Below are 15,719 nucleotides of genomic sequence, written 5' to 3'. Positions count from 1 at the left end.
TCTCTCCTCAACAATTGCTGGAATATTGCTAAATGAAATAAAAGTGTTGTTAGCAGATCTGATCAGTGGTAAAGCAAATCTACTTCTACACTAGTAGAACAGTGGGAGGTAATGCAACTTTCCTGCGTCAGATTGCAAATAGGATTGTGGGTGTCTGCTATGACTTGAAATGTGACATGCTTTGTGTGTGTTGTAAGGTTTGAGAACTACATGAGGTTTTCATGTTTACAAGCCTGGGTGTTTTGAACAATGTAATGGTTCTGCAGTATACAGATGCATCTCTGAATGATTTTGCAGTGTTTTTGGTACAATGACCAAGCAAGGAGATTCACTAATGACTTCCAAGCATATAGTCATGGTCTTCTGAGCAAGGGTTTCCACGCACAAGAATAACTCTTACGTATCTTCAACGGAGAAAGAAAACATGTTTTAATGTTACATATGTCCTCTTGACATTAGGGAATTCATGTATCTTCAAACATTCCACAATGGTAAATTGGTTTGCCCATTACTTTTCAGTATTATTGCTATGAAACTATTCTCAAAAATATTTGGAACCATGTGTTTAAATATTCAGAATGTTTTCTCATGTGCTGTCAACATAGGTTAACTCTCCTTATTTCAGGAGTGCTGGAGAGCAGAATCACTAAGAACATGAACTTCTAAGTTGGCTGGTGCTGGGTTTTAGTGTTTTTACTTACTACTTACATAAATGTGGGCAAGCTACATACTTCTCTAAAACTGAATTTCTTTATCTGTAAAACGGGAAACATAATACCTCCTTAGGGCATTTTGAGAAGATTCAATTTGATAGTGCATGTAGAGCATTTATCATAGGTTTGGCACTTAGTAAGAGTCCAATACATTTTCATTAGAAAGAGTTTATTCGAACCTGAAAATAAACCACTTATTTATTCTTATTTTATTTCTCCTCCTGTAATATTCACAGTGATAATTTCTTGTGGAGGGGAAAAATAGTTTCCAGAAAGCAGAGTCTAAGACAACAGCTAGCACACCTGCAGTTTATTTTGGAAAGTGATCATAGGGAATAGGAGTAGGGAGCTTAAAAGAGTGAAATGGGGAAGAGGAAAATAGAAGGGTATGCAGCTATGGGCTTCTGGGGCCCACAGAGTCTTCCATGGACCATGTAGAATATCTGAGGGAAAGATTAGTTACCTGCTACAGTCTTTCATTAATTGTGTTTTAGTGGGTTATTAACACCTTCACATCGGTTTGCAGTATGTAAGCGATTTGTCTCTTGGTTCTAGCAAGTAGCCAAAATTAGTATCAGAGAATCCCCAGAACAGAAAGTGAAAGTGAGCATAGCTGAGAGGCCAGATTGTATTCATACAGTGTTGGTGGCCGCAGGATGTGAAGGTGGTCAGAGAACTTGAGGAGGGACACAAGTGGTATTTCATATATAATTCCTCATAGAAGCCATGTGCTGTCAGTGATTCTAGAGACTTGAAAGCAATTCAGTCCAAGGTACTTCTGTCTCAAAGCCCAACATTTGAAGGACAATGGCTTAAGTAATTCTCTAATATGGTAAAGCCCAATGTCTAAGTCACCTCATTGTAATAGATCTACAACAGACATCTGTAAGATCCCCAATAGTGATTTTTATGCTAAACACCCAATTAAAAAAAGGCACATTTTCAGAGTGAAGTGAGATCCATCTTTTGAAGAGTGATTCCTTCCTTTAGTTCTGTCAGGAAACTCAAATAGATGAGAATAGCCTGCTTAGTCTCTGAGTATTTGGAGATCTTAATGAAGGCAATGAAAGTGAACGAACACTTTTCTCTTTCAAAAGAGTTTCAAGAGATTGTTTATCTCTGTGGATGATTTAATACTGCTTACCTATTTGATTATAGAATTCAATATATTGATTTGTTTCTTTAACATTAAGGGAATAATAACACTCAGAAAGCATGCTATTGGAGTCCTAGGAAACTCTAGCAATGCATAAATATGTATGAAATAGTGGGATTATGACCAAGGGTACATGTATACAGGGGAAAATCCAATCACATGATTCCTTTAATAGTTGGTGACTATGTGTTGGTGAGCATTTCCTTTACTGAAAATGACCCTGTCATTAAAACTCAAAGAATCGCAGGGATTAACATTTTCTACCTTCCTACTAAGCAATATGCTTTCCCTTGAGGTCTCTTTAGGGTTTAAGGGGAAAATGGGTTCCAGAAAAATGTCTTTCACATTAGAAACTGCATTAAATTAATTGAAAAATAGATAAACATTGATAATAATAATAAAACAAGAGAAATGATGACAGTAAAAGGCAAATACTTTTTAAATGATACTCAAATAGACATTCAATAAAACCACATCTTTCAGACAACATAATCATTTGCATCATAAAAAACTCTAGTGGTTCAAATTTAAAATATTGGTTAAAAAGCTTCAGTTGGATTTCAAATTAGCCTAAAAAGAAATTTCCATCTTAATAAAATAGGCAAAACTTTCCTTTTAAAATTACAACTTATTTTGTTAAAAAATGTGTTCACTATTCTTGAAAAAGACCTAAAATGGATCTTTCAGAAGAGAAAGCCTTTCCTATTTTAAATTGAACCCAATGGAGCATGGAAGACACGATTCCAAAGCATCTAGGGAAAAAGTTGAATACCCAACCCATGATTCACATGTACTCAAATACCCAGAATTTGGGGTTGATCCTTCAACAAAACAGGAGGGTGACTGAGTGATTCCTTGATATTTTAAAGTTTCCTCCTGATGCCATAAGTTATGATAATTCAGTCTGTCCTAAGGACTTTTTTAAAACCACAAAAATGCAGTATCCTGCCTAGATTTATCTGAACTTCTAAGCTTATTACAGACTTTTAGATATCTTCTGGAAGATCCCTTAAGTGAAGTGAGAAGATATTCTGACTTTAGTCACCAAAGTTAAATGTTCTCATCACTTCAATTGACTTCATACAGTCAGGTTTATTTTATGCTCTCAGTTACTTACTACTGCAAGCCAACACAGCACAGGAATTGATGCATCTTGTGCCTTCAATTCAAAGTAAATAGCAAACATTGCTGTCTGTGAACTTTTTGGCCAATGAATAAAAAATATTTCATTTCTAATTCTCACCAGAAGGATTGAAATTAAACAGTAACAGATGAATTGGGCAGGCATGGAATACTAAATAGAAACTGGCAAATGAAATAATCCAGCTATTTGCTTTTACGATGAAAATGAGAATTGATTCTGCACTGAGAGAAAGAAGTAAAAGGACCAAGAGTTTTGAAAAAAGCCTTCTCCACCAAAAGAGCAAAATAGCACTCAGTGGCATTGCATTGTTAACAAAATTTCTTTATCAGAAACTATAATTTAATATTTAAGTATCTAATTTACATGTGACAAGGTATCATATTCAAAAAATTAAATGCAACTAGAAAACTATTAACCACTAAAAACAATACCAAACACAACCCAAACATTTATAGGAAAGCAATAGCTAGAATTTGAATTGGAAAAAATGTTTCATCATATTTGGCTCATTAAACAAAGCATCCATTATAGCTTGGAAAAGAGCATCTCTTCTAATTCATCAAACGTTTACCCTTTATAGCATGAATAACATTTAAAGATAGTTTCATTAACTGTATATGCACACGTGTGTATATATATTGTGAGACATACACTCGTGTGTTCATTTAAAGATATTGTATCTACTGATAACTGGCTGAACTTTGGAAGGTGCTGAAATCCACATTTCTATATGTCCTTTGACCCATTTAATAATGTCTTTTTAAAAACAGAAATTACATAAAATACTCTGTTTTTTATTAACTGAATATTTTCTTAAGCATAATAATAGACAATGAAAGAATTGCACTTATTATAAAGGTACAGTAAAGTGTTAGATTGCAGCTCAGCCATGAAAGATCAGGGACTGTAGGACAGATGATAGATTGTGCATTATATGCAAAGATGATGGTGGCCAGTGAAATTAAAATGAGAGCAACTAGTTACAGAACAAACAGGGGGATAACAGAAGAAAACATGCACTACTCCTACTTTAATGCAAAACTAATTTCTCCCAGGAAAGCAACCCTTTGACCTCTCTCATACAAAGAAACGGGTTCTGCACCCCTAGCAACACAGTAGACTTGGACTTGTGTATTCAAATGCTAGTTCACTGTCTCTGAGTGTGCTGCTCCAGTGACATCTCTGTAAGCTGCCCTTGACATTCTGGAGCAACTACAATATTACAGTCTCTTTGTCAGGTTTCACTGAGCCTCAATATTCCCTTCAGTTCTGTATAAATATGGTCCATTATTCATCTTCTTCTGGTTCCTGTGGTAGCACAGATATTTCTTCCTTCAAACAATCACTGAAGAATTTGAGGATTGTGCTGTAGAGATGATACTTGCTCTTCTCAGATACGTTATGACCTTCATCTGGGTAGACCTAAGATATTGAGGAGAAAGAAGATTTCAAATTATCCCAGAAGCTATTGTCTCTCGCATTCATTTTCTGAGCCCTAATGTCATGGAAACTTTGAATAATAATATCTGACCAAAATCAAACCTAATTCAACTCTAAGTTATTCATGCTAAACTTTTAAAACAATTGTAATCATGTCAATTAATATTTGGTATTTAAATTAGAATATGTTGGCCATAAAAGGTAGACTTTTTCATGTTTATGTTGACTGAGATGGACTAACCTTGCCCTCAGCTTGACTAAACTTTGGACAGTTTCTTTTCGACTAAAGGCCCTTGGCCTCTCCTCCCCTTTTTAGGAGTATTTAGTTTAGAAAACTTTCCAGCTCTTTATTTAAAGAGCATTGAGTTCAGTCTTTGTCTCCTTTGCAGTAGTTTTTCATAAGGTCTTCCTTGCCTGTTTAATATTGTCTGGTGCAATTATTACTTTGACAATTCCCTTTCCAATATAAACAAAATTGTTACTGTTTCTGAAATACAAATAAAAAATACAAATATTATCCCATTAATTCCTGAGTACAAAGGTTTAAATGGTGCCTTATTGCCCTTTGAATAAAACTCCATACTCCTCAACATTGCTTATGGAATGACCTGACATTTGTTTATCTGTATATCTTCATATTTTATTATCCTAAACGTGGTAGTTTGTGTTTTAGACAGGTTGAGCAACTTTTGGTTCTTCTGAATGGTGAGAAATTTAAATGACTTTACTTTTTCTTTCTGTGACTCTTATATCAGACTGGAACCTCCTTGACAGTGTAATGTATGTCTTGTTACCCATAGAGCAGAGTGACCACTGTAATGTCCTTGATAAATATATATTAAATGTATGAATGCACAGATGTAAATGGTAGTGCAAATGGCCTTTTATCCTCTCTTCTTTTCTTGCAATATTTCCCCAAACATTTTTTATCCACTATTTATTATGAGAATTATATATTATCATATTTAAAAATAAATTAATAATAAATTCTCATATTTAATAATAAAGACAAATGAACAAGACAAAAGGAACAAGAAAAGGAAGAAAGGAACAACAAAAGGAAGAAAAGATAAAGGGAACAAGAAGGGAAGTAGAAACTTGTTACTTTTAAAAGAATTCAATATTTGGGATATGAATAAGTCTGAGAGGAAAATGACAATTTAGAAAGGATTCATGCAATTCACTTGTAAAGCATGAGTTCATCCACATTCTCGGTGTAATTAGGAACAGAGAACACAATCTTTGGTAACTAAAAAACATATTAAAAAATAATAGTAGGGAGAATGGAATAATAGAGAAGCTGTGTTGCGCATCTCACAAGTGAAAAAACACAGCAGGAAAACACGTTCTTCTAAGAAAGTAGCTTACCTGCATAGTATAATTCACTCCAGCTTTTATTAGGTGCTTGATTAATTCTGCTGAGTGTTGGAAATGAACTTTTGCTGCAAGAAATCAAATTATGATATCTGAAGAAACACACTGCTTGTATGAGAACTTTTTCATATTATTTTTCAAAGAGATTCAGTGTTTTATTTTACATACATTGCACATTTAAAAGACTTATATCTGGCCAGGCGCGGTGGCTCACGCCTGTAATCTCACCACTTTGGGAGGCCGAGGTGGGCGGATCACAAGGTCAGGAGATCGAGACCATCCTGGCTAACTCGGTGAAATCCCATCTCCACTAAAAAATATAAAAAATTAGCCGGGGTGGTGGCGGGCACCTGTAGTCCCAGCTACTCGAGAGGCTGAGGCAGGAGAATGGCGTGAACCCGGGAGGAGGGAGTTGCAGTGAGCAGAGATCGTGCCACTACAGTCCAGCCTGGGTGACAGAGCAAGACTCCGTCTCAAAAAAATAAAATAAAATAAAAAATAAAAACAACAACAACAACAAAAACTTATATCTGGCTTTAGGTAGAAAGCTGGTAAATACAAATACAATGGTAAAACTTTGAGCTTCACTCTATTAAACAAAAAAGCAAAACAGTAGCTACAACTAAGTCCTACTTACTCTACACAATGGTGTTTATATTTACTTTACTGGATATTATTTATTATTCCTAATGGTACACATATTTTTATAAATTTTATAAAATTTATAAAACATTTTAACATGGCAAATGTCTTTTCTGGATATTAATACAGGAAACCAGCTATCTATTTCATTTTGAAGATTACTAGGGCACAGTCTCAGTTGGATACTGGCATTCTGCTTTATTATTCAAAATTAGAAAAGAATACCCCATACTGAGAAAATAGAATACACATCTCATTATACAAGGACTAACTAATATAGAGCATACTGGTTACTCTTGCTTTATCTTCCTTCTGCCAGAACCTAAGATCCAAGATTCTGAAGTAAGCAGCCCAATAGCCCTGGGTTTGGTAGCTATGAAGATTTGGTGCAGTCACTCAAATCTCTTTCTGCAGAAGTTGGCTCACATTCTGTCTAGGGTGTTCATTCCTGTAGTTTGTGTATCTTCAAATTTCTGTAACTAATGTTTAAGCTGCCTTTTTTTTTTTTTTTTTTTTTGAGATGGAGTCTTGCTCTGTTGCCCAGGCTGGAGTACAGTGGTACGATCTCGGCTCACTGCAACCTCTGCCTCCCAGGTTCAAACAGTTCTCCTGCCTCAGCCTCCTGAGTAGCTGGGATTATAGGCGTGCACCACCATGCCCAGCTAATTTTTGTATTTCTAGTAGAGACAGGGTTTCACCATGTTGGTCAGGCTGGTCTCAAACTCCTGACCTCGTGAGCTGCCTGCCTCGGTCTCCCAAAGTGCTGGGACTACAGGTGTGAGCCACCACGCCTAAGCTAACATTTTTAATTGTCATTGCAAAATTAGGGCAGCCTTATCAATAGTTTAAGCTTCTTTAATGCTCTAACTCTAGAATGCTGAATAATCAGACCATACAGCAGAGAATGTAAAATGGCAAACAATCATTTAAACCTATTAAAAAACTAGATAGTCAAGATCTTTTTCAACATCTTCCTATGGCACTCAATGGGAAAATGACCTTGTCATTGCTACATAAGTACAAACTGCTCTATAAATGTAAGCTTCTAGAAATGCTAATTAATAAGGTCAATGACAGAGGTAATGTGATCCCTTATTTCTCTGCATGGGGACAGCTGAAAATAAATGTGCAAAAGGATTTTTCCAATTGGATTTTTTTTCTGCTTAGTTTCTAATGCAAAGTCCATTGATATTTGTTGCTATTTGTCTGTTTACTATAGCTAAAAGGGAACATTACAGGTTTGACTGGTTGATTGAATTCATTTGCTGGTAATTTTTGAAGATAATATTAATAGTAGTGGTGTTACAGTGTCATGACTGAGCACCTATAATTCACCAGGACCGTATGGGTTGTGTGGTATGTGTATGTGTGTGCCTGTGTGTGTGTGCCTATGTGTGTGTGTATACCCGTGCATGTGTGTGCCTATGTGTGTGTGTATGCCTATGTGTGTGTGTGCTCATACACATTCACAGGTGCATTTCCTCTCAAGTGACCAGGGCTGAACCTCTGCTTGTATTTTATTAGATGGGTGAAGCGCCAGGCCTGTGACTGAGTGAGTCAGATAGAACAATGATTTACCTTTATAGCTACAACATATTGACAGAGAAATTTGAAATAGCACTAATATATTAGTCCAGCATGATGGCTAGACGTACAATAATTTAACCTTGAATATAATTTATTCATATGAATAAGGCTTCAGGGCACAGTGAATAAAAGGCTCAATACATGGATTCAAATCTCCTTCCTACTAATCAATTGTGTCTACTCTTTTAAGGCAGTTATATCATTTCCTAATATTTATTTTCCCAATCTGTTAAATGAAAGTAATAGCATCTACTGTTCCGTGTTTGCAAGAAGTACAAATAAGATAATATTAAATGGTTTTAGTGCATTTTCTGACATACAATGAGTACATAATTGCTATTTATTTTTATTACTGTTGATATATATGTAAGGTCTTAATACCTTAGAACAACATCCAAATGTCCCTCAAAATTTTTATGCTCTCTTTCATCATGTTTCACCCAACACTGGTACTGTATCATCTACCTCTTTCTTTAATAGACTATTAATACTATAATTGCTTTACATTTTCAGAACAGTTGCAAAGATAGTACAGAGTTCCTGGATACCCGTCCTCGAGTTTCCCCATTGTTAACATCTTATATTATTATATACTTTGTCACAAATAGAAACTAAGACTCACATACTACCGCTAACTAAACCCACTTTATTTGGGGTGCACTACTTTTTCTTGTTGGTGTTCTTATTGTTGTTTTCTTGTGTACCCTTTCTGTTCCAGGGTTCCATTCAGAATCCTACATTATATTTAGACATCATGTCTTTTAAACTTCCTCTGGTCTATGAGAGTTTCTTAGACTTTTTTTTTTTTTTGATTACCTGAACAGTTCTGAGGGGTGCTGGCTGGATATCTGATAGGATTTTCCTCATTTGGATCTGCCTGATGTTTTTCTCATGGTTAGACTGGTGTTATGTATGGGCTTGGAGTACTAAACCATGGAGGTAAAGTGCCATCCCCACTACATCATATCAAGGGCATTTAATAATAGTAATAACATGACTTGTCACTGTTGATGTGATGTTTGTCAAATCTCTCCACTGTAAAGTTCCTCTTTCTCTCTCTTTCCATATAGTACCCTTGAAGCAAATCATTCAGTGGAACCCACCCTAAAGAGGAAGGAGTTAAGTTCAAGATTTAGGAAATATTGATTCAAGACTTTGACTTTCTTGTCTCACTTGCCAGATGGCCTTGGATAAATCTGTTTCCTTTTTGAAACTGATTTTTCTCATCCATGAATGGAGCTATAAATATTCAGCCATCTGTTGTAAAATATCACAGAGGATAATAAAATATAGATTCTTTGGTCCCTAAGAGTGTCATGTAAATATAAAATGATATTATTTATTACTACTAACATCAATCACCTCCAGCTCCAAGGTTTAAAGTGATGAAAAAATGAGAGATGGTATGAAAGTGCCTTTTTAAAGTTTTTGTTTTAAGTTCCTTTAAGCGGGTAACCTCATTAGAATTTCATGTCAGTGCTTGCAGCTTTTTGGTTTCTGTTGTCTAGGTTGGTTTCCATTTTACGTGTGCTGAATAACACTGTAACCATCGTCACTAGACACAAGTGCCTTTTTAAATTAAAATTAAATAAAATCAATTCAGTCCCTCAGTCACACTAAACACGGTATGGCCACAAGTGGCCAGTGGCTACTTTTTCAGCAACATTGATAAAGTATTTCCATCATTACAGGGACTTTGATTGGACAATGCTGCCATTTGAGGAATAGCCTCCTCTCCTCTTATCTCTGAATTCTTTTTTCCCACCTTCTATCATGTATCTGATTCTTTGTGTGACTCTCTGCTCCCTTCTTCAGAAGGTTTACAGGGCTTCCTGTAAGCAAGTCCTTAGATGTATCCCTTTGTAAAAGGTCATACCCTATCAAACAGCAGCAGCAAGTATAATACTTACTGTCAGCAGTTCCATGAATTATTAATATATTTTCTTCTTTCAAGCCATGAACATTATGTAGCACACTGGCTGCCTATAAAGGAAAATACAAATATCTGCATCTATAGATCTAAATAAGCAATTTAACTAATTTTTTAGAACAAAAATACTCCTCTTTCTTTGTTATTTTCAAATTAGTTACCTGGTAAGTGCTTTCTTCCTTAGATGGCATCCCAAGGTATCTTTCAGAGAAAGCTGAGGCTGTGACCCAAGAAAACAGACATTCGAGAAGAAACTAAAAACTATTTGACTAGCATATTTCATTAATTTCTTCATTTTACATTTAATTGTCATGCTTTAGTAAAATCAGCTGAATCAAGGAGGAGCTAAACAGCTGAAAACAGGCTCTAATAACATATGATAAATGAGCTCAATTAAGCTATTCTAAATTGGGCTTTCGTTTTCTACAAATCAATACATTATATTAGGTCAGTCTGTAGAAAGTACTCACCATACAATTTCAAGTCTGTGATAGGTGCAACCACTGATCCACATTTAAAAAGCTTTTCATCTGATTTTAAGATCATTGATGCAATATAGCCACCATAACCCTGGGGGGGAAAAATATATATATATATATCACACACACATACACACACACACACAAATTTATATATAACAACTATGCCTGGAGATATTTTTAGCTTTTGATCAATGTTTGGTACTGTACATCATATCAGAATGTCTCAGGTTTGGGAAAAAAAAGCCAAAATAATTTTGTACAATTAAGATTTTTGAACATTTGTTTAAATTGTTATATAACAGCTGTTTTAATAAGCCTTAAGTAAAATATAAAATTAATTACATCACCAAATGTCAAATATTGCTCCATGATTTCATACTATACATCTGGAAATTGCCCCAAATAATTTGAGGTTAGGGAAATAAAGCACTTATTAAATCACATGTAATTTTCCACTAATTTAATAAAATACTGAAATAATGATGATTATGTAGAATTAAGAAATAATGAAATTTTGAAAATATTTCACCAAAAATTTAGATTGTTTTAATTTCTTATAAAGTTCAGAACATGTCACCCCAAAATAAGGCTGCACTCAGACTATTTCACCCTAAATATGCCTCTCTGGCTTAGGATTATTTGGAGCTAGATATTTTGAGAAACTGCAGACACAGGAAGAATACTAGAAACAAGGCTGGAAGTTTCCCTTTTGTAAGATAAATTTATGTCTATAAAGGAAATGTATAGATGTTTTCAATGGTCTCTCTCTGTTTCTCTCCCTCTCTTTCTGCACCAGGAAGAGAAGAATAACTACATAACTGAAGACTCAATCGATGGAGAAGAAATCGACTTCACTATGCGTAACAAACTTTGCTTGTGTTTTGCTTTTCCTGGTCATCTTTCTTAACAAAACCTTTCCTGCATCCTTATGCCTTTGTTTCAGAGAATGGTAGTGTTTGCATCTGAGGTATAAGACAATTCTTTGAGATCTACTCTAGAGATCTGCCCATTTTTCTTGTTTCTATCCCATGTACAAAGGAGGTATTTATGTTATTAAGCTTCTGTTTGTTTTTCTCTTGCTTTTTTTTTTTTTTTAGACATAGTCTCGCTCTGTCGCCCAGGCCGGAGTGCAGTGGTGCGATCTCGGCTCACTGCAAGCTCCGCCCCCTGGGTTCACTTCAAGCTCCGCCCCCTGGGTTCACTTCAAGCTCCGCCCCCCGGGTTCACGCCATTCTCCTGCCTCAGCCTCCCGAGTAGCTGGGACTACAGGCGCCGCCACCAGCCCGGCTAATTTTTTTTGTATTTTTAGTAGAGACGGGTTTCACCGTGTTTGCCAGGATGGTCTCGATCTCCTGACCTCGTGATCTACCCGCCTCTGCTTCCCAAAGTGCTGGGATTACAGGTGTGAGCCACCGCGCGTGGCTTGTTTTTCTCCTGTTAATCTGCCTTTTGTTACAGGGAATCTTAGCTAAAAACTCATGAAGAGTAAAGGAGAAAATTGTCTTCTCTATATTCCACACAACTAAGTTTTGGAAAGCAATGGGATATAATGAATAATGTTCCCAGATAGATGAGTTAAATTATTGTTTAAGTTTAATTTTGAATACCCTCTTGAAATGTTTTTTAATAAATCAAGATGTCCAGTTTTCTTTTGTAGACCAAGATCTGACTAGAAAAGTTCCAGAGGAGATTTTAATAATTACAGTAATGCTGAAAAAAGAAAATGACCTACTGAGTTATCTGTTTTAGAAATTAATTTTCAGCCCTACTCTCAGTAATGTTCTTTATGCTACTGGAAATCAGAACATCTTGGGAGATATTAAAAAATATTAACATTCAGGCCTCAATCTCAGAAATTCTGATGCAGTTTGTTCATGATGAAGTCTACTTTTGAAAGATTTTCAGATGACTCAAGTGTGGTCCAGGTTATAGTTTTATTGTCATTGTCACTAAACTCTTGAAGTAAGAAATAAAGAATTTTATTTATGTCTATTTGGAGCATCATTTAAAAATTGGTACATAAAAGTTCAAAATGCAGTCATTCATTACTGAATGGACTGAGATAACATATATTGTTCTGGTACTGGAATATTTAGATAGTACTCAGAAGCTTGAGCAAAGCTTTAACAATTAGTAACTGAAGGCAAGAAAATTATCCTATATAGATATAAGCTACTTCAAAGTGCCTTTGCTCATTCTCATTGAGAGAGACAGTCTTAGGCTAGCAAAATCTGGAAGTAGCCCATTTTAAATTTTCCCTTAGGTAGGTAAATGTATTAACCTACCTAAGAAAGAAAAATAAAAAGGTGGGGTAAGCTATGCAAAGCAAGAAAGTAAATAGCTAAAGGCTGAATATCCCTTATCTGAAATGCTTGGAGTCAGAAGTTTCCGATTTTTGGATTCTTTTAAAATTTCGGGATATTTACCTACACATAATGTGTTATCTCAGGGATGAAAACTTAAGTCTAAACATGAAATTCATATAAGCTTTAATATACCTTATACACACAGCCTGACAGTAATTGTATAGAATATTTTTAGTAATTTTGTTCATGAAACAGTTTTAATGGCATTTTTGACTGTGACCCATCACATAGGGTCAGGTGTAGAATTTTCCATGCGTGGCATTATGTCGGTGCTCAAAACATTTTGGATTTGGAGCATTTCAAATTTCAGATTTTCAGATTAGGTATGTTGAACCTGTATCATAAAGCAAAAGTGGAAACAGCTCTTGAAAGTGTTGTCCTTAGAGGGAGCATTTCCAGTATATTGTTCCTAGTTCTCTGTCATAAAGATGGGCGAAGGGTGTTGCAGCCAAGAGATTTCAAGTATTTCCCATAGGCAAGACTCTTCCCATAGTGAGGAATGCATCACACATCTCAGTTGATGCATGCAACTTTTCTGGTTCTATTAACAATACCATGATGGCCAAGCAAACTTTCAGCTGATTATGATGTTTGTTTATATAACCTGAAAACATTGATAGAATAATGAATATTCCAGTCCATAAAAGCTTATGTTACATTTAAATAATATATATAAGGTGACATTATATGTTTTTGTTGGTTTGTTTTATTTTATTTATCTCAGTTTCACATGTCTCTCATAGCCTGACTATCTCTAGGAATCAGGAATAGTGCCTTCCAAAGGAGGGGTAGATCCCACAACAATGCTTCTTAACTTCTAACTTAATTCAAATCACTTGAGAGTGTTGTCAGCATACAGATTCAAATTCAGTAGATCTGGGGTGGGACCTAAGATTGTGCCATTTTTAATAAACTCTCAGGGGACCTCTATGCTGCTGATCTACATTATATACAACAAGTTATTACTGCATAATTGTATAATAAAGGTGCCTACCAGAAACATCTTCCTAGTCCCAGCCAATGTTCCCTAGATGAGTGAAGCTTTAAAAAAAAAAAAAGTGCCAGTGCTCTCCCCGACCCACATTCAATCACAATCTGTGGAGAATGGGCACCTGCAGGATCTCCCCATGTGATTCTTCAGTAAAACCAGGAATGTAAATTATTGCTGCTATACAAGGAGTTATATTTTACTATTTTTGTAAATATGAAAATTTGGCATTTAATGAAGCCAAATATTTTCTAAGTCTTTTTGATAATAAAAGCTGTTGAATAAAATTCTATTTATAGCATTTAAAATTGAACCACACATGCTTCTTTAACTGATTTTTAAACAAAAATCGACACTGGCAAAAATTAGAATAATTTATTTATTTTAGACATGGTCTCACTCTGTCACCCAGGCTGAAGTACATGGCACACTCTCTGCTCATCGCAACCGCTGCCTCCCAGGCTTAAGCAAACCTCCCACTTCAGCCTCCTGAGTAGCTGGGACCACAGGTGCGTGCCACTATGCCCAGCTAATTTTTGTATTTGTTTGTACAGATAGATTTTGCCATGGTTGCCCAGACTGGTCTTGAATTCCTGGGCTCAAGTGATCCACTCACCTTGGCCTCCCAAAGAACTGGGATTACAGGTGTGCCCCACCAGCCCCAGCTGAAAATAAATTAAATTTTAATGGCTCGCCTTCCTCTCACCTGTTTTATATGTATTTACAGAATGCAATAGTATATCACAAAAGGGTTTTTGGAAAATTTACTTCAGAGGAGGGCAAAAATAAGATATAAGTTCTAGGTAGATATAAGAATGCTTTCAACTTTCAAAACAATGCATATCATCAGGTAGATTAAAAAATGGGAATCACCATATCGTCTGTAGTAAATTAGAGGCTACTTTTGATTTAATAAAGATCAAAAACTTCCATCATCAGTGTAGGCTGCTCTGTTTTCATTGTGCATTTTATTGGTCTTCCCGTGATCGGATTGTGCTATTCATTAAAATTGTTTTGTCATTCCCATTTGCCAAGCATTTTAGCATTACTTATAAAAGTTTAACAAGTTTATGTTATTTTTAAATTTAATTTAGTAAGCCTAAAATATAGGAATGTTTCCTTAGAATTTTTCTTCTTAAAAGAAATATACTCATGATGTAGGAAACTAAATTCAATAGACAGAAGGACTTGGAGAAGCAGAGGTGGGGTCTGCAATGCCATTTACTCAAAATTTATGTTTGCAGTGGCCCCAGGTTTTCAGATCATCTTTAAATGACTTTATGAATATAGTAAAAGGGATACACTGATAGACTGGGATTTTAAAAGAGGTTATTTGGGCCGGGCATGGTGGCTCAAGTCTGTAATCCCAGCACTTTGGGAGGCCGAAGCCAGCGGATCACAAGGTAAGGAGTTGGAGACCAGCCTGGCCAGCATGGTGAAACCCCATCTCTACTAAAAATACAAAAATTAGTCAGGTGTGGTAGCTAATCCCAGCTACTCAAGAGGCTGAGGCAGGAGAATTGCTTGAACCCAGGAGGCAGAGGTTGCAGTGAGCTGAAATCGCACCACTGCACTCCAGCCTGGGCGACTGAGTAAGACTCCGTCTCAAAAGAAAGAAAGAAAGAAGTGATTTGTGCGAATTTAAACTTGTGTAATTCTTTCTGAACCATTTCACTTGTGGTACACAATGAATTATTTTGAAATAAAGAATTTTATAAATACAAGATACATTTTATTACACTCTATTATTTTGCATTAAAACTATTAATTCGCTTAACATAATCACTCACATTTTATCACAATACTTACAATCCTGCCTTGAAGCAGAATCTTAATCCTGCCTCAAGGAGGCAGGATCTTAATTCTACAGATAATGTATACTGAAGCTTTAAACCTT

General features: G+C 35.6%; 1 protein-coding gene across 3 annotated transcripts in view; it reads right to left on the bottom strand.

Annotated features, from left to right (window-relative positions):
• Window positions 1–401: 401 nt before the first annotated feature.
• DPP10 (dipeptidyl peptidase like 10) overlaps window positions 402–15,719 on the bottom strand; it is a 1,401,573-nt gene continuing 1,386,255 nt past the window's right edge. For all 3 annotated transcript variants that reach the window (XM_063694707.1, XM_031008786.3, XM_019022737.4), the window contains exons 22-26: window positions 10,457–10,556; window positions 10,148–10,206; window positions 9,967–10,039; window positions 5,822–5,895; window positions 402–4,435 (exon numbers count right to left, since the gene is read on the bottom strand). In XM_063694707.1, the coding sequence (XP_063550777.1) occupies window positions 4,301–4,435; window positions 5,822–5,895; window positions 9,967–10,039; window positions 10,148–10,206; window positions 10,457–10,556 (441 nt within the window). In that variant the 3' untranslated portion in view covers window positions 402–4,300. The remainder of the gene's footprint in view (window positions 4,436–5,821; window positions 5,896–9,966; window positions 10,040–10,147; window positions 10,207–10,456; window positions 10,557–15,719) is intronic.

This window comes from Gorilla gorilla, chromosome 11 (assembly GCF_029281585.2).
Source record: "Gorilla gorilla gorilla isolate KB3781 chromosome 11, NHGRI_mGorGor1-v2.1_pri, whole genome shotgun sequence".
Taxonomy (NCBI): Eukaryota; Metazoa; Chordata; class Mammalia; order Primates; family Hominidae; genus Gorilla; species Gorilla gorilla.
Note: the sequence above shows the minus strand (reverse complement) of the source record. Positions and strands in the feature narration are given on the sequence as shown.